This window comes from Eschrichtius robustus, chromosome 1 (genome assembly GCF_028021215.1).
Source record: "Eschrichtius robustus isolate mEscRob2 chromosome 1, mEscRob2.pri, whole genome shotgun sequence".
Lineage (NCBI taxonomy): Eukaryota > Metazoa > Chordata > Mammalia > Artiodactyla > Eschrichtiidae > Eschrichtius > Eschrichtius robustus.
This window is the reverse complement of record NC_090824.1, coordinates 161803782-161826741: the sequence shown is the minus strand read 5'-3', so window position 1 is coordinate 161826741 and position 22960 is coordinate 161803782. Positions and strand designations below refer to the sequence as shown.

The 22960-nt window shown below is 53.9% G+C and overlaps 2 protein-coding genes across 3 annotated transcripts in view; one reads left to right on the top strand and one right to left on the bottom strand.

Moving 5' to 3' along the window:
- Positions 1 to 1473: 1473 nt before the first annotated feature.
- HAPLN3 (hyaluronan and proteoglycan link protein 3) lies at positions 1474 to 17400 on the top strand. Its single transcript, XM_068557445.1, has 5 exons — positions 1474 to 1569; positions 9678 to 9859; positions 11714 to 12082; positions 14523 to 14825; positions 15739 to 17400. The coding sequence occupies exons 2-5, from the start codon at positions 9736 to 9738 to the stop codon at positions 16023 to 16025; spliced, it is 1083 nt and encodes a 360-aa protein (XP_068413546.1). The 5' UTR covers positions 1474 to 1569; positions 9678 to 9735; the 3' UTR covers positions 16026 to 17400.
- Positions 17401 to 18325: 925 nt separating this feature from the next.
- ACAN (aggrecan) overlaps positions 18326 to 22960 on the bottom strand; it is a 63033-nt gene continuing 58398 nt past the window's right edge. For both annotated transcript variants that reach the window (XM_068557423.1, XM_068557431.1), the window contains 5 exons: positions 22106 to 22264; positions 21599 to 21681; positions 20592 to 20736; positions 19599 to 19781; positions 18326 to 19224 (listed from right to left, as the gene is read on the bottom strand). In XM_068557423.1, the coding sequence (XP_068413524.1) occupies positions 19148 to 19224; positions 19599 to 19781; positions 20592 to 20736; positions 21599 to 21681; positions 22106 to 22264 (647 nt within the window). In that variant the 3' untranslated portion in view covers positions 18326 to 19147. The remainder of the gene's footprint in view (positions 19225 to 19598; positions 19782 to 20591; positions 20737 to 21598; positions 21682 to 22105; positions 22265 to 22960) is intronic.

Sequence of the window (22960 nt, the reverse complement as noted above, 5' to 3'; positions counted from 1 at the left end):
CATTAAACTTGCTTAGCTGTTACAAAACTGACCTTCTCTGCTGTCCATCCCTCTCCCTACACGTGTGGCTGTCAGCACTGGCATCTGTTGACCCGCCTCTCCCAGGAGTCTAGATTCCTTTCCGTTCCTGGCTTAGATATAGTGGAGTGATTGGGAGTGCAAGGCCTCAAGTTGGAGAACCTGGGTTCAAATCTTGGCTCTGAGTGACCTTGGGCAATTTACTTAAATCTCTCTGGGTCTCAGTTCCCTATCTGTAAGGTGGAAATAATAGAACCGACTCCATGGCCTTGAGACTGATGGAGAGAATGTACATAAGCACTGATGTAAAGCCTGGCCCATCAGAGGCCTCAAAAACTTTGGTCATTGTTGTTAGAAAAGCTTGCAACTTTCCTAATTGGAACTCGTGTCCTATTTCCCCCTCCAGTCTGTCCTGCATCCAGTGCACAGACTGGTCTCTCTTCCTTATGGAGGAACTTTCGTTGGCTCCCTTTTGCTCATCAAGCTGGCATTCACTTTGTGCAATTTAGCCTTGTCCACCACAGCTCTTTGTGCTCTGATTTGCTCCTGGCTGTGTGTATGTAAAGCGTGCATGCGTGTATACACACACACACACACACACACACACACACAGGCTGTCAAGGTGTATTTAGGAAGAGGCTCTGGGTTCAGTGACCACTTGGCCAAGGCTGAAGGACCTCCTTAGGCTTTGCTGCTGAGGAAACGAAGGGGCTGTCCAGGCCAGGCCTCCTGTTTGTCTGGAGGGGAAAGAAAACACCCTGTCCAAACAGAGGCATCCTGGGAGGTGGCTGCTGGATGGCTGTGCTGACAGATGTCAGGATTCTAAGGTAGGGTCACCCCTGTTGGAGGACCAGTCAGAAAGGCTTCTGACCGCCCCTGTGGGCGGCTGGGATCACCATCCCCCATCCTGTGCTCCCCCTCCTCCCAGGGCTCATTCAAACCCCACCTACTAGGGGCAGCATCCCTGAGCCTGACACTGAGTTAAGAGGCTGACTGGTGATTTCCTGACGGTCAAACTCAGGGGCAGGAGGGATGTCAGCGCCCCCTTGCCTTCTATAGGGGGAAAGGCGGGTATACAGAACGCTCACCCCTCCCTCTCCTGCAGGTGCGGGGCAGCCATAGTCCACCTGCAGTGTGGAGAGGGGCTCCTCCCGCTTAGTCCCAATGCTTCTGGTAAACCAGAGCGTTCTAATGAGCCCCTCCCTTTACAAACGCTCCTCTTCCATCCTCCCCCACTTCCTTCCCCCAGATGTGACAGCCTCAACTCCTGGTTACTCCCTTCCCAGCGCGGCCAGCAGCTCTGCGGGTTGGGTGGTTTCCAGCCGAGTCTGGAGACAGCCCAAGTCTGTAGCACCTCCTCCCTTTGGGCCCAGCCCGAGGGAGGGAAAGGGGCGTGTGTTCCTTTAAGGGGCTGGCCCGGCGGGAGCGCGGGGATTTGTTCGCCGCCGCTTCCTTTCTGGCCATTCAAGATCCCCAAATCCGCCTGCTTCCTCGGACCCGGTCAGCCCGCAGCCTGGAGCGCTCGAGCCGTCGAGGAGCTGCCTGGGGACGGTACGTGGCTCAGAGGTGGCCGGGCTCCTGGGGCCCCCTGTGGGCCGGTTCCTCCTTTCCCGCTTTGGGTCTCCTGCAGGCCCCACGCCTCCCGGGGCAGGGTTGGGGAACCGGCCGGAGGAGAGAGCTGGGCAGCGTGGGGCCGGAGCGGAGCTGGGTTGTGATCGCCAGCGCCGGTGGGGGGGCTCCCGCGGCGCCAGTGGGTTGAGAGCAGCGCGGGGCGCGGGCTGACTTGCGTGGGACCCTTGTGCATAGACCCTTGTTCGCGAGGAGGCAAATGCCGAGGGAAACCAGTGGCCTCCGAGACCACTACCCGGGTCCCCTCTTTCCCACCGGGAGCCACCGGGTCCCTTCCCGTCTCAACCTGCCGCGGTCCTGCAGCCTCCAGCACAGCGCAACGCCCGCCAGGCTCTGCCCCGGGGCATCTGTCCGATGCTTCCGGGGGCCGCGGGAACCCTGGCAGGGGCTGGGGACAACTCTTGAGGCAGCGGGCAGGCGGACCTGCGCCTCCCGGCCTCTGCCGGCCTGCTCTGGCCATCCCAGGGCAAACGCAATGGCTGCCCGTCGGTTTCAGGCCCGGGTTCACTGGGGTTTCTGTCTTAGGGACAGCAGAGGGGCAGGGAGGGCGGAGGGTAGAGCCCTGGGTGGGAGATGGGATCGCTCCGGGAGGAATTTAGGGCTTTTGAGCAGCCAGGAAGGAAACAGCTCCGGGCACTTGGACCCAGCTCTGTCACCAGCTCGCTGGGTGGTCTCCAGCAGCCTGTGACCCGGTCTGGGCCTTGGCGTCCAGCGCTGACCTCCGGAGTTCCTTTGCCCTCTGCAGCGGGGGGAGGTGATTGAGAGGCGCCCTGGCCCCTTTCCCGCGGCCTTGCATGGGCCAGTGGGCTGGGAATGCTGGTAGGAAACACCTCCAGCTTCCACTTTCTGGGAACCGCAGGTTTCAAAGGCCCGTGTAAGCCTTGCCCAAACAGGGGGCACCGAAGTCAAATTCCTCTCGGGAAGCCGGGTCAGCTGGAGACCTGGGCGGCAATGCTGCCCTCTGCTGGTGTTTGGGAGACCTGTACTCCCCAGTTGTGTAGTCGGGGTGGTCTGGTGGAGCTCCATCTTCCTTCCAAGTCAGGGCTCAGCTTATTCTGGTGTGTGGAGGGGTCCCAAGGCAAGTGGTGCTAGGAAAAGCAAGGGATGGGCCGTCAGGAGACCTGAATTTTCTCTAACCTGTTTTCCGAAGATAAAGCCTTGGGTCTTCACCTCCCTTGGCCTCAGTTTCCCCAACAGTGGCTGCTTCTCTTCTAGGCAATGAGAGAGAACAATCTACTGAAATCTTGTGAGACTCACTTTGTAAACTGTTAACAGTAGTAATCATAGCTAATATTTTTTGAGTGCTTGCCCCCTCCAGGCAGTTTTCAAAGTGCTCAGTAGCCATTCTCTTCCTTAATCTTTACAAAAAGGTTTTCTGGTTGGTATTATTGTTGACTGCCACTTTACAGATGAGGAAACTGAGGCTCCGTGACGTTCCCAGCGACAGACTGTTAGTAAGTGGGTGGAACCAGAACTGATTCCAAGTGGCCAATCTGATTCTAGAGCCTGAAGCCTGTCACTATGTCTTCCGCCAATATGTATTAGCTACTATTTGTTGAGCACCTGCTATGTGTGAGGGGCTGAACAAAATTCATCTTTATAATTCTCACCACAGACCCATAGGGAGGTGCTACTATTATTATTTTTTACAGGGGAGGAAGTGGAGGCCCAGAGAGGTTAAGTAACTTGCCCAAGGTCACACAGCAGGATGCAGGTGTGTCCAGCCCTAATGCTGGGCCCAGACCTGTGTGCCCCAAATCAGCTGGAGCCACTCACTGCCAAAGTGACTGGGCTGGACTTGAACATGGGCCTTCCAGCTGGTGACATCTCTGTGGTGGTCCTGAGGGGCTGATGGCCGGGGTAGCCAGGCTCAGGGAGCAGAGGCCGTCCATCGCTCTCCTTAGTGGTTGTGGTTGGGGATTGGCCTGGGGCAGGGCAGCAACTAGGCAGCAGTTGCCACCCCTGATTCACACCCAGGACTCTGTTCTGTGTTTTAGCCTTGACATTCAGGGTGGTCCTTGTCCTCAGCCCCTGAGCCTGTTAGTATTCTCTGGAGACAAGGAAACTTCTGTTCGGATGAGTCAAATGACTTGCCCAGGGTCACTACTCCTAAGGAGGGTTGTAGCTCCTGGACACAGGCTGATCTCTTCTTCAGACTCATTTTGTTTTTCCTGGCATCCCCCCACCTATTCTAAGGTTGCTTGACTGCTGGGTTGACATCCCAGAGGGATGTTAACCAGATCATACCTCTCCATTTGCAGCTGTGTTAATAAGCCAGGGAGTAAACCAAGGTGGGTGCTCAGACCGGAGAAGTAATGGAGAGAACTAGGGCTGTTTGTAGCTGGAAAGGAAGAACCAGGATGAGGACATGCACTTGACTGAGGTACGAAGATAGCCAGAATGATCCTTTTAGAATGTAAATCAGATTCATGACACTCCTCTGTGGAAAACTCTTCCGTAACTTCCCTTCAGGGCTACAGCCTGGGACCTGTGACTGCTACTTGGACCTCATTTCCTGCCACTCTCCCTTTCTCTATCTCTGGGCTCCAGCCTTACTGGCCTTCAAGCTGTTCCTGCCATAGGCTTTTGCCCTTGCTGTTCCCTCTTCTTGCAAAGCTTTTCCCTGGGATTTTCAAAGCTCATGCCTTCACTGCCCATCCCCTTCTCAGGGAGGCCTTCCTGACCCATCCTGTTGACAGGACCCCCCCACCCCCTGCTTCATCCTCTTCTATCATGTGCCACATGTTCATTCACATCACATTATCCCACATCGTGTTTATTGTCCGTCTCCCTCACTAGAGTGTAAACCCCACAAGGACCCCTGGTTTGTAATCCCAGTGCCTAGAACCATGCCTGGCACATGGTAAATGCATGATAAATAGCTGTTGAGTGAATGCGGTCAAGTCCCAGCTCCTTCATCTATTACCTGGGTAACCTTGGCCAAGCAACCTAGCATTTCTGAACCTCAGTTTCCTGGTCTGTACAATGGGGATAATAATTCTGACACTGTGAGGCCTATAAGCAATGATGTTCATGAAAGTGTGTTGACAAGTAGAAGGCAGCCCTTATGACAGATTGTTATGGAGATTGGCTAAAAAGAGTTCAACAGAGTCCTGCCTCTACCACCTCCAGGCCGTTTCACCTTTAGACAGTTGCTTTATGCCTCGGTGTCTCTGTTCACTTGTGGATTAATTGGGGAGAATGAAATTCTCCTTGCTGATCAGGGTGGGGGTGGGGAGGTCTTGGGAGGATCAAGGGAGCTGTTGGATGTGGAAGCCCTTTAAAAGCCAGGGAGAAAGTGCGGTGCCCAGGCTCAAGGTTGTGAGTGTGTGCCAGGGTCTCTGAGGCTGGGAAAGGGTGCCTCGGAGACTTAAGCTCTGCGGTTCTGGAGGGCAGAACTCTGGTTCTGGAGACACCAGAAGGTGCAACGGTCTGTTCTGCCTCAGCACGTGTTTCTGAACTGTGAATTACCTCATCCATGGTTGGTAAGAACCCTGGGGGAACAACGTCAGTAAAACATGGAATCGCATTGGTCTGGTGGTGATTTTTTTCCAGCTCGCTAATGTATTGGAGTGACTGAAACAAGAGTTCTCACAATTACAGAGCAAACCTTAGCAATGTATGAATTCCTTATGATAAATGCTACCAGTCCTGTAGAAAGTGCCTTTCTTTAATACAGATGTCCCTCGCTATCCAAATGCTTGCTATTCACTGTCCAACACAGGAACCAAATAGATTTGAATAACACAGCATCCCTCCCTATCTGGATCCCCCAAATTCTCAATATCCAAACTCCTGCCATCCCAACTCAAGGATGCAATAGATTTGGTGACGGAGGAATGCCTGTACAGCTGGTTTAGCTGCTTAACAGAACTTAGCGTAAAGTTTTCTGATAAAAGTTGGAACCAGCTGAAGAAGTTACAAAGACATTTCCTCTGTGTTAAAACGAAACAAAACAAAACAAAACAAAACATTGAAGAAGGTGACTTCACCCTGTGTCAGATTTTTAATTTTGGTAAATCCATTGGAATTTACCAAAATTGGAATCCAATGCCCCCAAGGACCTGCATGTTGAAGGAAGAAGCACTTGCCCCAGTGGTGGGTGAAGTCTGCAGAGGACTGATTGATGGGACGTGGGTGCCAGTGTCAGTGGAGTGTTAACGATGCTGGTGTTTTTTTGTTTTTTGTTTTTTTTTTTTAGGATTGCTATTGTTTTTGTTAGTGCTCTGGTTATAAAGTTGCATACGTTTTGAGTAGTCTGCCGCAAACTTATTTTTCCCCTAACCTTGTTATTTTTTAATGCATGATTTTACAAAAATACACATTTTTTTTTTCCAGGCAGACAAAGATCACTTTGTGGCAGAAATGCCTGCATTTGCTCATCCTGGGGAAGCTGTTTCTCACTGGGGAGCATCTGTACTAGATGAGGTGCTGGAAAGAGGCTGGAAACGTTGCAGGTGGAGGCTGGGGAGCCCCTCTGCTCCAGGAGGCCCTGGGTGCCCAGGGACAGGGCGGACCCTGGGACATCCAGCCTCTCCATCCTCATTCCACTTTTCTCTGCATTCTAAACATGGAAACCCAAGGAAGGGAAAGGGAACTAACTCCTACGAGGACCTGCTCTGTGCCAGGCACTGGACTATGTGCTTTATACACATCACTTTCCCTAGTTTGATATTGTGGTTCCAGGCTTTGGAGCTGGAGTGCGTTCAAATCCTGGCTTTGCTGTTTCCTAGCTGGATGACCTTGGGCAGATTATTTAATCTTTCTGTGCCTTGATTTTCCCATCTGTAAAATGGTGATACCAATAGGTCCCACCTCTAGAGGTTGTGGTGAGAATTAAGTGGGATAGTAAGTGCTCATTAAAGTCAGCTGTTAATATCTTTATGCTGATCATAGCAATCCTGTGGAGTTATTTCTTAGGCCAAGTGTGGCTAAGCTACGTTCATGAAGAGACTCAAATGTGGTGGCTTAAATACAATAGGACTTTGTTTTTCTCTCATGACACAGTGTAGGTGGGGGAGGTCCAGGGCTGGTGGGGTGGCTCTGTCATTAAGCCTGTGGTTTCCATCTCTGAGTCTAAGGTGGCTACTCTGGCTGCCAACATGTTGGGGGAAAGAATACCAAGGAAAGCTCTCCCAGATTGTTTTCAGTGTAAGACCTGCATGTGTCATGTATTATTTTTGCTCACTCTCATTGGCCAGCACTGAGTCACATGGCCTCTCCTAGCTGCAAGGGAGGCTGGAAATACAGCCTTCAGCTGACTGGTCACACACTTATGTAGAACTTTCTCACTATGGGAGAAAAGTAGAACATATTAGTGAAAAATATACCATGGTGAGTTTTATGATCTCCATTTCACAAATGAGGAATCCTGCCTAGAACGACACAGCTATTAAGTAGTGGAGATGGGACTTGAACCCAGAGCTTCCTGCTCCAAACTTCTTTTTTTTTTTCACATTTCCAAATTCTTTTTTTTTTTTTAATTAACTGCACAGCATACATATAACAGAAAAATGCATTATCAGGGGTCCGAACTTCTGTATGAGGTTGTTTGTGCTTAGGCTGCCCAGATCCAAGTCACCAAGAGGCTTTGTGGGTGTCACCTGGGGATTCCTCTTGGACAAGAAGCAAGGCTCACGGTGTCCTCCTGTTGTGCAAGGCACAGAGGGCAAGTCTGGGCCTTGGGCTCTCTGCAAAGAGGCCTAAGGGAACAGTGGATTCTACCCCTCAACTTCCTTCACATCCATTCCTTCCTCTCCAGCAAGAGCTCCTAACTGTTCTGGAAACAAGAATGTTACCTCCACAATCCCACCACCCTTACAGGCCAATGCATTTCTTTTCTTTTTCCTCCCTCCCTTCCTCTCCCTTTCTCTCCTTTTGCTGCTCCCTCCCCTTCTGGTTCCTGTTCACAGGCATTCTTAGGGCCACACACTTACAATCACAGCAGAGTGGCAAGTCTGTGTTCTGCCTCGTCTATTCTAACTGATACCCTGAGCACTTTCCACGTTGCTGCATGATAATCATAGTCATACTTCCAAATGCCTGCTGTCAACTCTGGTCTTGCTGCCCTACTTTCCACTCAGCCCCCAGAGGGATGTTTCTAAGATGTAGGTCTGATCCTGTGGCTCCCCTGCTTAAAGCCATTACTGGCACCCTAGGGCTTTGGGGACAAAGGACAGGCTGCTGGGTCTGACACACAAGAGCATCTAGACTCTGGTCCTGCCGACCCCTCTCCTCTCCTTTCCCCTATATCAGCCAGGGCCTTGGCAGGAAGCAGAATTCACCCTAGATGTTTCCAATAAAGAGATTCTAATGATGCGATGACATTTAGAGAGGAGGGTAAAGGCAACAAACTAGGGAGTTGGGGCGCAGAGACAAGCAATGGCAGTCGGTGTCCCCCTGGCCTCAAGGGGAAAGGGGAGGAAAAAGTGTTACAGAGCCATGAGAGCGGTGTTGGGGAGAGGAGCCGCCCGGCCGAGCTGTGATCCTGACGGGACACGGGTACTACAGAGACACAACCTCTCTCCCCTCCTGCCCATCTCCTGTGTGTGCCTCCTGTTGGCTGAATCTAGCTGGAAGCCAGAGGGCCTGGGGGCCTGGGAGAAGTGATCAGTGCAGGGCAGAAAAGAGCAGAGATGGACCAGGGAGTGGGGGGGGGGGGTCACAAATGGACAACTGGCAGCACACCCCAGCCCTCCACGTGCTCTCTGGCCTCTGCACCTTTGCACTTGCTGCGCACCCCCTGCTGGGCAAACCCTGCTGTCCTTTTCCACCTGGCTACCTCCTGTGTCTTCAGTCTAGTTTTCTGTACCTTATCTTTGTACTCACCACACGATATCTCCTGCCTATGACTCTGCCCCTTCCCTGGACTGAGCTCCTCCAAGGTATGACCTGGCCTTTTAATCGCTGAGAGTACTCAGTGAATGGCAATGAGCAGGGCAGGGATGGGGGAAGGTGAGTGAGGCATTAGCTTCATGTGCAAATTTAAGGGAGGCGAGTGTGTGTGCAAAAAAACTCAATAATCAAGATATAATATTTTGGGACTTCCCTGGTGGTGCAGTGGTTAAGAATCCGCCTGCCAATGCAGGGGACACGAGTTCGAGCCCTGGTCTGGGAAGATCCCACGCACTGCGGAGCAACTCAGTCCATGCGCCCCAACTACTGAGCCTGCGCTCTAGAGCCCACGAGTCACAACTACTGAAGCCCGCATGCCTAGAGCCCGTGTTCCGCAACAAGAGAAGCCACCACAATGAGAAGCCTGCACATTGCAACGAAGAGTAGCCCCCGCTCGCCGCAACTAGAGAAAGCCTGTGCGCAGCAACAAAGGCCCAACGCAGCCAAAAATAAAATAAAGTTTAAAAAGATATCATATTTTGATGCAATACAAAAAAATAGAATCAACAAACTACAGCCCATGGGCCAGCTGCCTATTTTATTTGCATGGCCACTGAACCTGGAATAGCCCCCCAGAAGTATTCTAGCATGGTATTAAATTTTTTTTTTTTTTACCTTGACCCAGGATAAGAAATAATTTCCCACTGTGACCCCCCCCCCCCACCTCATCCCCACAGATGTTTCTGGACTGAAACAAAAGCTCTGCAGTGCAGGACTCATCTTCGCTAACCGTGAATGCAACCTGATGTTTTCTAGTCTAGTCTAGTCTCTTGGATGTCTTTAAAAAATGCTGCTCACAGCTTTTCCAGTTCAATCCCGGTGTTTGAAAAATGGTGATACTGTCATCTCATCCTGCTTAATTTTCTCCATGGTCTTTTTGCTGCCTCCTAACTCCTGTTTAGGACTTGTTGGCTTGCTTGTTGCCCATCTTGCCTGCAGGGTGCAGTCCCCTGAGAGCAGGGACCTTGTCTAGCTCATCACCACTGTCTCCTTGGCCTCGAGAACGGTGCCTGGCACACAGAAGATGCTCTACAATTTCCTGTCGATCGAGTGAATGAGTGGGTGCTGGAACCCAGGGGTCCCCGGCCCCCCGCCTCAGGGCTTCCCTCACTGGCTTGTTTTTCTCCTCTTCCCAGTTTGCCCCAGCCCCCAGCCTTCCCCGGGACGCCTGGGCGCTGCCGCGTGCATGACGTCATGGACCTGCCGCTCCTGGTCCTGCTGCTTCCGCTGTGCTGCGTCTCGGGCCTGCCCTTCTACAATGGCTTCTACTACTCCAATAGTCCCAACGGCTGGAACGCGGGCAAGGGCCACGGCGAAGGTGGGTGGCCTCCTGGGTCGACTTCTGGCTCGGCCAGGTGACGAAGACCTCTCCTGGCCCCTGCTGTGATGTGCAGGTTCCAGGTTGGGACAGGGGCGAGGGTATGAAGCCAGCAGCCCCTCCCCCAGCTGTGCAGTGGTCCAGCCTCGTTTCTAAGATGAGCAGAAGAGGGGGTTCTGTTACTCCGTGTTTGCTGGCCCCTCAGATGTGGAGCCAAGTGCGCTGTAGGGCAATCATTTTTGCTTTTTATACTTTCCCCAAAGTCCTGCCGGATTTTCCAAGATTCTGCTTAAACATGACCTCCCCAGGTCTCCCCAGTGGAAAGGGGGTTTGGGGTTAGGGAGATGTGAGTCTGAATCTCAGTTTTGCCACTTACTGGCTACGTGGCTTTGGGCAGGTGACTTTTTATCAGTGGTTTTACACACCTACTATGTGTCAGGCATGCTTCTAGGTGCCTTACATATGTTACCTCATATGATCCTCACAGGAACCCTGGCATAGGCGAGGCCTTGTTAGGTGTAGCTGTTTTTCAGCATGAGCTCCTCTGCAGGGAGCCTCCCTGTCTCCTGCTTACCCCCGAGGCTATACCCCCTGCCCCCACCCTGTGTACCTCTCGAGTCCAGACCCAAGGTCATGAGACCATGAGGCCCCTATAGAGGGGCTCACGTTAGAGATGGGCCAGCCTTAGCCCATAAACCTGGTTCTTGTGGTGCATGGGAGGCTCTGTGTTTGTTTGTCCCCCTGAGCCCTGACTATAATCTCTAGAAGTCCTGGCCTCATCTCACCTGTGTTTCCGGGTGTTTGGGAAGAGTCGTGGTGGACAGTGGACAGAGAGTGAAGGGCAGGCTGTGGTCTCCTGTGGCCAGTGTGTTAGGGAAGGAGACTCAGGGGGATTAGAGTCCCAGCCACCCACCCATCTGGGGGTGCTCTTGCTGCCTGCTACACCAGTTTGCTTCTTTTTTAAAAAAAAATATATTTTCTATTTTTATTTTATCTTTTTTTATTTTTGGCTGCATCGGGTCTTAGTTGTGGCACGTGGGATCTTCCTTGCAGTGCCCGGGCTTCTCTCTAGTTGCGGTGCTAGGGCTCCAGAGCACATGGGCTCTGTAGCTGTGGTGCGCGGGCTTAGTTGCCCTGTAGCATGTGGGATCTTAGTTCCCCAACCAGGGATCGAACCGGTGTCCCCGGCATTGGAAGGCGGATTCTTTACCGCTGGACCACCAGGGAAGTCCTCCAGTTTGCTTCTTATACCGAACAAACCTAGTGGCTTAAGACAACAGCCATGTATTTTGCTCATGATTCCATTTTGGTCAGCGTTTTGGGCTGGGCTCCATCTCTTCAGTCTTGGCTGTGCTCACTTAATTGATCGTGCCTGAGGTTGGCAGGCAGCTCAGCTGGGGGCTTGTTGGTCTAGGATGGCCTCGGCTGGGATGGCTTGTCTCTGCTCTCTGCATGTTCTCACCCAGCAGGTGAGACCAGCCTTGTTCTGATGGTGGTTGGCAAGGTTCCGGGAGAAAGAGTAGCCTCAGCAGGGCCTCCTGGAGCCTCGGCTCAGAGCAAGCACCACGGAACAGTCACCTCCACCACATTCATTTGGTCAAAGCAAGTGGCAGGGCCAGCAAGGATTCAAGGTGGTGGGGTGGGGTGGGGGGCATAGAGTCATCTCCTAATGGAAGGAGATGTAAAGTTGCGTTGCAGAGCGTGTGGATACAGGGAGGGGTGCAGCACTGCGGCCGTTCTTGCAATCTAGAACTCCTGGGCCTGGCGGGAGCTGGGAGTGAGGGTGGGGTGGGCCTTTGCAGGGGTACGGACGTGCTGCAGCAGGTCCCCATCTGCACCTGCCTCTCCCCCCAGGCATCTTCAATGGAGTGAAGCTGGTGGTAGAGACGCCTGAGGAGATCCTGTTTTCCTACCGTGGGGCCAACGTGACCCTGCCCTGCCGCTACCACTACGAGCCGGCCCTGGTCTCTCCTCGGCCCGTACGCATCAAATGGTGGAAACTGTCGGAGAATGGGGCCCCGGAGCAGGACGTGCTGGTGGCGATTGGGCTGAGGCACCGCGCCTTCGGAGACTACCGAGGTCGGGTGCATCTGTGGCAGGAGAGGGAGCGTGAAGTGTCACTGGAGATCCGGGACCTGAGGCTGGAGGACTATGGGCGCTACCGCTGCGAGGTCATTGATGGGCTGGAGGATGAGAGTGGCCTGGTGGAGCTGGAGCTGCGGGGTGAGACCCCAGTGGGGGCTGGGTCCTGGGAGCTACGGGGAGAGGGCCCTGAGAAAGCATCCAAACCTCTGTGCTTTCGGCAGATAAACATTTAATCCTCAGAACAACCTCAGGAAGAAGCTGCTCTTATTCTAACCCCTATTGTACAGCTGAAAAAACTGAGGCACAGAGAGGTCAAGTCACTTACCTAAGGTCACACAGCTCATAAATGGCCGAGTAGAGGTTTGACCTCAGGCAGTCAGGCTCCAGAATCCACTACTCTCTACTCCCTGTTGCTCACATCCTGTTCAGAGAGAGGGGGACAAGAGCGGGGCACACAGCTGATGGAGACAGAACTGAGATTCAAGCAGGGTTGGCAGGCAACACAAGCAAATGAGGCAGCCCAGGGTGAGTGATAGGGAGTGGTGGGGACTGGGGCACACTCCTGAGCCCTCATCCCATCTGAAAGGAGCCGCTCTATTCAGGCCCAGCTGATGATGCCACATCAGAAGCAGGCCTAGTGCAGCCAGATTTTCTGATTTGAAAAGAGAAGCTTATATTTTTATGTGAAATCTAACTGAAAAAAAAAAGCAAACCAGTGCTGTGCAAGCCAGCCAAACTCTACACACTAGATCTTATGTATGGGTCCCTGTTGTGATCTCTGCATGACTCCCACCTTCTCTGTCCCTAGGATGGGGCTGTGTGTCCTCATATATCTCCTACCTGTTAGGGAGGCAGCTGGGGGGTATGTAGAGAAGGGTGACCTGACTCAATGTCCTTCCCATCCCAGCTGTGGTACCCTAGGTCAGTGCTTCACCCCCAGAGCTGCAGTCCCCTCACATGTAAAATGAAGAACAAGGGTAGTTCCTCCTTTACCTCCTTCGAGGAGATGAGGATAGATGTGAGTCAAGGGCCTATCAATCAGTGCAGATCTTTGCCATCAGCAGCCGCATCCCCAGTCCACATGGCTTAGGTGGTGGCCCAGTGGTGGCCCATGATGTTGGGGATGGTGGGGGATGGGAGGGAGCCTGTGAGAGCCATTTGTCTGGGGACCACAGAAGCAGCCTAGAGAAACAGGGAGCCCTCACCGTGTTCCTGCGGCTGGAAGGGCTGGGAATTTGGGCCGGAACCAGGCATGAAATAAGCCCCCTGCAAACACACATGGAGGTTGTGCGCTGATTGTCGAGGCCCAGGGGCCTCTCTGCCCCCTCAACCTGGCTCTGCCCAGGGGCCTGGCTTCCTGAACTAGGTGATATTGGGGGTTTGGGGCCCAGATGTTCCCAGGCCCCTGGCCACAGGAAGGAGATTCTAAGGACTCCAGGCCCTGCTTCTAAACAATGCCAGTCCCAGGCACTAGGGACACCGCCTCTCCTTAAGGTTTCATCTGACTTGGTAGAGACTGGATCTAGGGTGTTTAAAAACTTTTTTATTATGGTAAAGTTTCAAACATGAATGGTGACTTTTGAGGGAGCCTATGGTACCTACAAGCCTCTGGCACCACAAAGGGAAGCCCCCTGCCCAGGACCTCCCTGACCTTGAGCCTCCCCTTTATTAAGACCTTTTACCATCCCTCCTCTTCCCCTGAATTCCATCTGTCCCACATGGAAACTTGTATTCTCCTAAGAAGCTTCTACATTAATGTTAGTGTTAATGTAGATGATGAGATCTCAGCTACCGACAGGGAGAGCCAGAGCCCAGCAGTGCACCGTCTCCTGTAGATGGCAGTACCTCCTCACTGGTGTCTTAGCTCAGGCTGCTGTAATAAAATACTGCAGTGTGGGCAACATAAACAACAGCAGCAATTCATTTCTCGCATTTCTGGAGGCTGGAAGTCCCAGATCAGAGTGCCAGCATGGTCAAGTGAGGGCCCTCTGCTAAATTGCAGACTTCTCGCTGTGTCCTCACACGGTGGAAGGGGCTGGGGGTGGGGGGTGGTGTCTGGAGTCTCTTTTAAAAGGGCACTAACCCCATTCATGAGGACTCCACCCTCCTGACCTAATCACCTCCCAAAGACCCCACCTCCTAATACCATCACATTGGGCGTTAGGATTTAAACAACTGAATTTGGGGGAACACATCGAGACCATAGCACTGGGGTTCTTGCAACAGCCCTGTGAATTAGGCCTTAGTCTCATTCTGTAGTTGGGGATATTAGTTAGCTGATTAATTCATTACCTTAACAAGCTAATAGTTTTCTGAGTACTGCTGTGTGCCAGTCTAGCTCTGGGAGGGAGGTGTAAAGCAGATATAGGCTCTGCCTCAGATTTGGATATTGGACAGGAGATGACAGGTTTACAGAGTTTTTCTGAAGGATTTTGTGTGTGTGTGTGTGTGTGTGTGTGTGTGTGTGTGTGTGTGTGTGTGTGTGTGTGTTGAGGGGAGCATCTGTCCCAGTAGGTTTGGGTCTCCAATCAGCTGGGCCCGGCCCACCCATTCAAGCTGCTTTTTCCTCCCTCCCCAGGTGTGGTCTTCCCTTACCAACACCCCCAAGGGCGCTACCAGTTCAACTTCCACGAGGCCCAGTGGGCCTGCGAGGAACAGGACGCGGTGGTGGCCTCCTTTGAGCAGCTGTTCCGGGCCTGGGAGGAAGGCCTGGACTGGTGCAACGCGGGCTGGCTGCAGGACGCCTCTGTGCAGTACCCCATCACGCAGGCCCGACACCCCTGCGGTGGCCTGGGCCTGGCACCTGGCGTGCGCAGCTACGGCCCACGCCACCGCCGCCTGCACCGCTATGATGTGTTCTGCTTTGCTGCTGCCCTCAGGGGTGAGTGGAATGGCTGAGCACAGGCCTGCGGGTGGAAGGGCAGCGTCTGGGGAGCTTTCAGACCTCTCTGCCCACCCTGCTGGCACCTTCATCTGGAGGTCTGGAGCACCCGCACATGTTGAAGCCATGTCCAGCTGAGTTTTTTTTTTTTTTTTTTTAAGTTTCCTGGTGTTCATTAGGGATGCTCTTTATTTTATTTATTTATTTTGGCCACGCCTTGCAGCATGTGGGATCTTAGCTCCCCAACCAGGGATTGAACCCATGCCCCCTGCATTGGGAGTGCGGAGTCTTAACTACTGGACCACCAGGGAAGTCCCCCAGCTGAGTTTTGAGTGCTTTGCTGCTGTTGCTTCACACCAATCATTGGTTTAGTCATTCATCAAACATTTCCTGAGTGCCCACTATGTGCTGGGGCCAAGGCTAGGCACTGGTCATCATAGACAAATAAAACACAGTCTGTCCTCACAAAGGAGCTCATTTCATGGGAAGATAAATGAATAAAAACAAACTGGTTCTTTGCCATATCCCAAGCACTTAGAAAAGTGCCTGGCACATAGTAGGTGCTCAGTAAATGTCTGAGTGAATGAGAGACTCTGATTGGTCCAGCAGAGGTGGGGCACCAACCCAGGGTGTAATTAGGGAGGGCTAGGGTGGAGTACTGATATGACTGGAGGAACCCCAGCCCCATGGCAGATAGGATGGCACTCTTGGAGAGGGGATGAGGACTGGGAAGTTATCCCCCAACAGTATCCACTGCAGATGCCCACAGCCTGGCATTTCCCTAGGCTCAGAGAGCTGTCAGGTCTTTGGGGGCTGGTTGGTGGGGTCTGGATGGGCTGGCATTGCTCCAGGCCCTGTTGTCTTCTCTGGCTGCCCACTCCACTGCCCAGCTCTCACGCCCCACATCCCACAGGGGAGGTGTACTACCTGGAGCACCCTGAGAAGCTGACACTGGCAGAGGCAAAGGAGGCCTGCCAGGAAGACGATGCCCAGATCGCCAAGGTGGGCCAGCTCTTTGCCGCCTGGAAGTTCCACGGCCTGGACCGTTGCGATGCTGGTTGGCTGGCAGATGGCAGTGCCCGCTACCCTGTGGCTCACGCACGTCACAACTGTGGGTCCCTGGAGCCTGGGGTCCGAAGCTTCGGTTTCCCAGACCCACATAGCCGCAAGTATGGCGTCTATTGCTACCGGCCGCGCTAGCGCCCGGGCTCCAGCTCTGTACTCACGCCTACCCCATCCCCTCACGGGCTGTATTTATTGAGTAGTTCATTTTCCCTTGCAGGTTGGGGCAATTTTCATTTTGTTTTTACACTTTTCAACTTAAAATTTTTTTAAATACTCTTTTTTTTGTAAATCCCACAGATCCCAAATCTTCCCTTTACTCAGGTAGACACCCCAAGGCTCTCCCCCTCCACGAATCCTCCTGCCCCTCTCCTCCAGGACATTTGAGGTTCATGGGCTCATGAGGGCTCTCTGCCATTGCTGAGTCCAGCCCCTTTCCCTGCCCCTGGGAGGCTGGCGCCCAGAGCTGGCAGTGGCACGAGATGCCAGGGCGTGGTGGCTGCAATCCTCCCTCCGCCTCAGCCTGAGGGAGGAGAGGGCATCCAGGGCGGCTCTGGAGCTGGGCTTTGGGCCTTGCAGCCTCCTGCCCTCTCGTACTTCTTTGGCAAGCAGCTGGCCCACATCAGCATGGCGGAGGAGCTAGGGCTGGAAGCGGGTCCCTGGGCTTCTGTGTGACATCCCAGGGAAGAGAGAGAGACTTTCCTCCACATTTTTTCCTTTTCTTAGCTCCAAAGAGTCCATATTTTGTTCTCATTTTTCCCTATTTGGGGAGCAGCCCTCAGGTGTGTGTACTTTTTTTGGACAATAAATGGTGCTGTGACCCCTTCCTCCACCCCGAGTCCCTGCTCTGGGTCTCACTCTTTATCTCATTCAGTCTTGGGCCCAGCTCCCTGCCCAGTGGGAATGGGGGACAGTTCTGTCCCAGACTTCAAAGGTCGACTGGGTCTGTCCACTGGAGTGGGTGGGAAACGCCATGGGCTGCACCTTTGGGCTGCCTTGGTCTGGCCTTGCCTGCCCTGGGGACACCCTGCCCCCAGGGTGGCGCTGGCTTGCTCTCCCACCATCCTACTCCCGGCTGTGAGTCTGTGAGGACACAGCACAAGAGTGGGAGGTACCTCTCGGGAGACCAGAGGATCTTGGAGACCAGCCCTCTCTGTGCCTCACCCTCTGTACCCCCACCCCCTCCATGTCAGCCTCAGGAAACCAGACCTTTTGCCTCTGCACAGGCACACCTCTGTCACCCACAATCAGTAATTCACTCTATCCTTCACGTAGCCCAGTGCTTCTCAAAGTGTGGCCAGCACCACCAGCTTCACCTGGGAACGTGTTCGAAATGCAAATTTCTGGACCCCACCCCTGACCTGCTGAGTCAGAAACTCTGGAGTGGGACCCAGCACAAGCCCTCTCGATGCTGATGCAGGCTCAAGGTTGAAAACCACTGACACAGTCGTGTTCCCAGTGAATCAGTTAATTAATCAATAAATTGCATGATTATTGCGTTCCTACTATGTGACCATTGCTGCATCCTCTGCTTTTGTCCACTGATCCTTTCCAGAGCTGTAGGTAACCTGGGTACACAAAAATATTCACCAACGAATACTCAGCCACACACGTACACACCCAAAGAGACACTAGCAGACTCACACTGGCACACACTAACCAACACCCAGACACCTTCATAAACACAGAATCAATGCCCGCTGAGCAAGTGTGATGAGAGGGTGGCGCCGACCTGGCCTTCTAAGGAGGAGGCTGGCGGAGGGTCACTGCCTGGCATGCACACTCCAGCTCGACTCAAGGTCTGTTGAGGGAAATCCATGAACAGTCGAAATCGTTTTCGTTGATATCCTACAGCCTACTTAAGGGCAGGATGCCCAGACCTTTGTGCTAGCGGCTAGCTAACCATTTGACCTCAAAAATGTATACGCAAGATTCACTGTTCCTAGGCTGTCTGCAATTTTTTTTTCTTCCCTCTTATAAATCCTGATTTTGCTTCTGTTCTTGGACTCTCTCTACCAATCGACTCTTCCTATGTGAGCAAACAGTGTAAATCAAAGGACCAAACTCTGGATAGTGGCCAGATGTCTCACTTGAGTTGTTCTTTGACAGCATGCCAACTGGCAAATCCATACACAGCACCCGTTGGCTGTCTCTCTCTCTCTCTCTCTCACACACACACACACACACACACACACACACACACAGAGAATCCATCATACGCACAGGTACACTTGTGAAAATAAAGCACCACAAGTATGACTGTCCCAGGCTTTCTGATCAGACAGGATTTGCAAGAATTCGGGGTCATTTGATCAAAATGTGTCCCCACTGCCCCCATACCTAAGAGCCCCTTCAGTAGACCCCGGACCATGTTTGCCTTCTCTTTAAATTAAGAAAAGAAGGGAAAAGAAAAGAAATAGATCTCTTCCAATGTCTTTATTATCATTATAATTATCATAATCTTTAGTTTTCAAAAATATAAATAGGTGCACGGAACCCTGGTGCCTGCACGGTCCCGGGGGTGAGGGAGGGAGGGGGGAGGGTTGGGCGGCACTCCCACCGGGAAGGAAATGCCCCCCGCCCAGCCCTGCCGAGATCGAGATCGACACCTGCTAGGGTGGCAGACCCGGGTGAGAGGAAGAGGGACCCTCGGAGGGAACCCGACCCCCACGCTTTGGAAGATCCCTCGATGGCTCTCTCCTGCCCGCTCACCTGCGGCCGGAAGCCACCCCCTCTCCCCCAGGCTTCTCCCCCGCACAGATGGCGCAGCCCTCCTACTCCGTCTCATCCCATACATTCAGCTGCGGTTCCGCACTCTTCATGCCCTCAGGCCTCTGCCCCTTCCTCCCTCCTCCCTAGCTCTCCCTGGAGGTGAAAGAACCAACGATTGCACCGCTCTTGGATAAGTCAGGAAACAAAAAATTACCTTCTTTATTTAACTTAACCCCTCCCCTTCTCCCCCTGTCCCTGCGCTGGTCCCTGGAAAGGCACAACGGGAGATTGAAGAAACGTCTCTAAACTCAGTCCACGGGTTACAATACGTTTGCTTTGCTTTGGCATTTGGGAGGAAAATTAGATGCAGTTTTGGCGATTTGAGGGGGTGGGTGGGTGCATACACAATGTGGGATTTATTTTTTTTCCTTCTTTAATGGAATTCCTTATATGACAGAAAGCGACAAGGAGAGGACACCATCCCTGTGGGATGTCAGCCTGGCAAGGCTCCTGGGCTCAGCATCCTGGGCACGTCCTGGAAGCTCCTCTCAGTGGGCCGTGCTGGGGCGGCTCCTCCGCAGGGGCCGTGAGCTCCGCTTCTGTAGTCTGCGCTTGTAGGTGGAGGCTGGGGTGAAAGGGAGATGGAAACATCTGGGTGAACCCTGGGAAGAAAGTGGGCCAGCCCAACCTCTCCCCGTCCTGCCCCTTCTCCGCTGGCTCCCCTCCCTGCAGAAACCATGGGCTCATGAAGGCAGCCTGAGGCTTTACCCACTTCTTGGTTTTGATTTTTCTTGGAACCACCTTGGGCTTCGGGGCTTCGGGGCTGGTGTTGAAAAGGAAAGTGGGCCACCCACTTTCATCTTCACCTTCTCAGTGCAAGTAAGCCCCCTCCCTGGGGGCAGCGGACATCTGTGATTGAGCCCACGGACGGTGCAGACAGCGGGGGACAGGGAGGAGGACGTGTTGGCGGTATCTAACGCTGTGTGGGGCGATGCTCACGGTCTGTGCAGGTGATCCGAGGCTCCTCCCAGTGCCCGCTGGGCTGGCACCGGATGGTGGGCACATGGCGCTGGACAAAGCCCTCGGTGCACTGGTACCGCACCAGGGAATTGATCTCGTACCGGTCCTTCTTCTGCCCGAAGATCCTGGCGTGCTCCACCACGGGGGGCTCTCCGCAGGCCACTGAGGGGCAAACACCCGTCAGAAAGGGCTCTCAGAGGGTCTCCCGTGATGCCCCATGCTGGTCATGAGCCAGTATGCCCCCCTCTGGCTGTGAGGAGATGGGCTCAGAGCCCAAGGAAGGGGCACAGAGCCTGAACACCCAGCCATGAGCCCTGACTGCTGGGGAAGGGGTGCTTTCATGCCGCACTAAGAAGCTGGAAAACACTGGTTCTAACATTTGAGTTCCTCGATGATTTAGAGCAGCAGTAAGGGAGTAAAAGGGAGAAAGGTGGGGAAAGAGGGCGAGAGCCGGGCAGACTGTCTGTGACTTCTCTATGAAAACAGTGATGCAGGGGAAAGTGGGAACTAAAGGAGGCCTCGGGGGCAAGGGAGGGGAACGAGGCCAGGAGCAGGAACAGGTGGGGAGTGTCCTACTCGCACCTAGATGTCCACAGACTTAAAGCTGATGATCAAGGCTGACAACTCCGACTCTGCGACTGATGGGCTTGGGAACCCCAGACAGGGAGGCTCCCAACCTATGTGTGATTGTGGGTGACTTTCTGTGCTGATGTCCAAGGCACTGTACGTGTGGAGGGGGTCTGTCCTCCTGTGACCTTCACCCTCTCCCTGTCCCTAGTGGGCTGGCCCTTTCCATCAGCTCTGGGATGCTGGCATTGGGAGTGGCCCCCCAGGTCAGCTCCAGTCTGCTAGTTGGGCAGGTGAGGTGACCTCAACAGCCAGGAGTCCGGGTGACTCGCCCCAGGTCACACAGCAGGAGCCTGGAGTCTTGATTCTCTCCACGCTGCTTATCCCTCCCAGGCTGCTGCTTACCTGTGCCCTTTTTACACGTGAAGGGCAGCTGGTAATTGCAGGGAACGTCATTCCACTCGCCCTTCTCATGCCAGATCATCACCACGCAGTCCTCCCCAGTGGCAAAGAAGTTGTCAGGCTGGTTGGGGCGCCAGTTCTCAAATTGCTGTGGGTGGGAGTGGGGAAGGGGTGAGGAGGGGGCAGCAGCAGTACAGCTTGGCTGGACCCCTGCTTTCCCTCCCCACAAGCCCCTTCCTGGTGGTGGCGCAAAGACTGCTGGGAGTCTGGTCAGGGTGGTCCCAGGTGCCATGGAACCCACGGGCCCTCCAAAGAGCTGCTCACACCGCCTGGCTGTGGTCCTTGTCAGGAACTCAGAGCCCCCAGCACTCGCAGTCCCTGTTAATGAGCTGACGACACTCTCCTCTTCCATATGGGCCAATGGGGCTGGTCACCCAGGCTGCCTGCTTGGGCAGGACTGGGAGGTAGACATATGGCTCCCAAGTCCAGACTCTGCCTTCCCAGGCTTCTCCCTCTAGCCTGACTCAGGGACAAACAAGTCCCCTTTCCTCTAATGTAACTGCTCCCCTCCCACATGACCCTGTTCATATTTGCCTCTTCCAGGGAGACTTCCCTGAGGTCCTTTGCTGACCTCCATCATTTACTATGTGTACTGTTCAGCTGGCATCTATGTTGCTTTCTATCTGTCTGTCTGTCTCCTTGAGTGGACTCGAGTCCTCTGTGGGCAAGGAACCACTCTAAAGCTTCCATGTTCCCTCTTGGTGGTTTGCCTTCCTTCATTCATTGCCTTCCTCATCCCTCACCCTTCCTTTCATGGCATTATTCAGTTGTCCAGCCCTGGGCTGGTCTCTAAAGGGACAAGAACGAGACACAATCTCTGATCTCAGGGCTCCCGGTCCAGAAGCTGCTCAGTGAATGTTTGCATGTGATTTGAATGTGTCTCTCTCTGGGGGTCTTTATTCATCTCCTCTGGGCCGCCAACTATCCCGGGTGCCCCCAGCAGAACTCACCAAGGAGTGTCCATCTGACCAGCGGAAGTCTCCTTCGATGGTCTTGTCATTCAGGCCGATCCACTGATAGTCCTGAGCATTGTCTGGAGAGAGGACGTGGGTATGGGGCGCCCTGAAGGTGTCTGAGAAACTTGAGCTCGTAGAGACAGAGGGGATGGAGGGGTGGCAGGAGCTCGGTGGGCTCCTAGGAGCGTGACACCTGCCTCCAGGGTCCTGACAAGGGTCTTAGCACCTGCATGTTTGGAGTGCATTTGGACCATCTCCCTGAGCTGACATGGACTGATGACAGAGTCGGGGTTAATCCAGGGCTGACTCTGACAGACAGTGGGCTGTCCTGGCTGCAGCCAGAGCCCTTGGCCCCTCAGGCTGCGGAAATGCCCTTCCCTCCCTCCCTGCCCCCGACCCCTGCCGCCTCACTTGGCCCAAGTCCGCTGACTGCTGCCAAGGGAGATCCTTCGCCCATGTGACCATTCTCCGCTTGGGCCCCTGAGGCCTGGCCGCACTCACTGTTGACAAACTCCTGCTCCTCAGGGGTGACAATGCTGCTCAGGTGGGACTGCTGCTTCCGGCACTGGCCCTCGGCGTCCACCCAGGTCGCCCGGTCGGGGAAGTGGCGGTAACAGTGGCCCTGGAACTTGGTCCAGCCCTTCTCACACAGCTTCTGGTCTGCAACACAGGTCAGGGGCTTGAGGAGAGGGCCTGGAGGCCGACTGGGGATGGCGTCTGCTGCCAGTCTCAGGGCAGGGATTCCTGCGTTCACCCTGCCTTCCGTGTCACTCCCCAAAGGAAGGGAGAGGCCCGACTGGATCGGGGCTCAAGTTGGAAGCCAAGAGGCCTGGCCCTGCCCCCTCCTGCCCCAGGAGCCTCTGGGAAATGCCAGGGACCCTTTCTTTTCCTGATATTGCCTCCCACCCCCAAAGCTTTTCTCCTGTTGAAGTCTGCTCTGCAGGGCTGGCAGAGCTCAGCAGCCAGGTAAAAAGAGGTGGGAAGACAGGAGGTGTTGAAGCTTAAGGAAAAACATGGCCCAGAGGCTCTGAGGGGCTCCAGGGAGAGAGGGAGCTGCGGGGAAGTGTGTGAAGGGGGCAGCAGCAGGCAGTGCTGGGGGCATGAAATGGAGACTTGGGTGGGGACAGAGGAGCAGAAATGTCTGTTTTGGGTCCAAAGAAGACACAGAAATCTAAGTCTATCCTATCAGAGCTGGCTCTAGCAGAGCACACGATACTGCCTCAGGGTCCACAACCCAGGGACCCTGGCTTTTCATTTTATTTCTTGGTGGCAGATGAGAAGAGGGGAAGGGCTTCTCTCCTCCCAAGTCTACCCTGGTAATGGATTCTGAGTTCAGCAGAAGGGACTGATGTGGAG

Bases quoted from the DNA above. Each gene is read 5' to 3' on its own strand.
- HAPLN3 (XM_068557445.1), top strand. From the start codon at position 9,736: ATGGACCTGCCGCTCCTGGTCCTGCTGCTTCCGCTGTGCTGCGTCTCG. The intron at 9,860-11,713 runs GTGGGTGGCCTC...CTCTCCCCCCAG, and splicing joins GGGCAAGGGCCACGGCGAAG to GCATCTTCAATGGAGTGAAG. The intron at 12,083-14,522 runs GTGAGACCCCAG...CTCCCTCCCCAG, and splicing joins GGTGGAGCTGGAGCTGCGGG to GTGTGGTCTTCCCTTACCAA.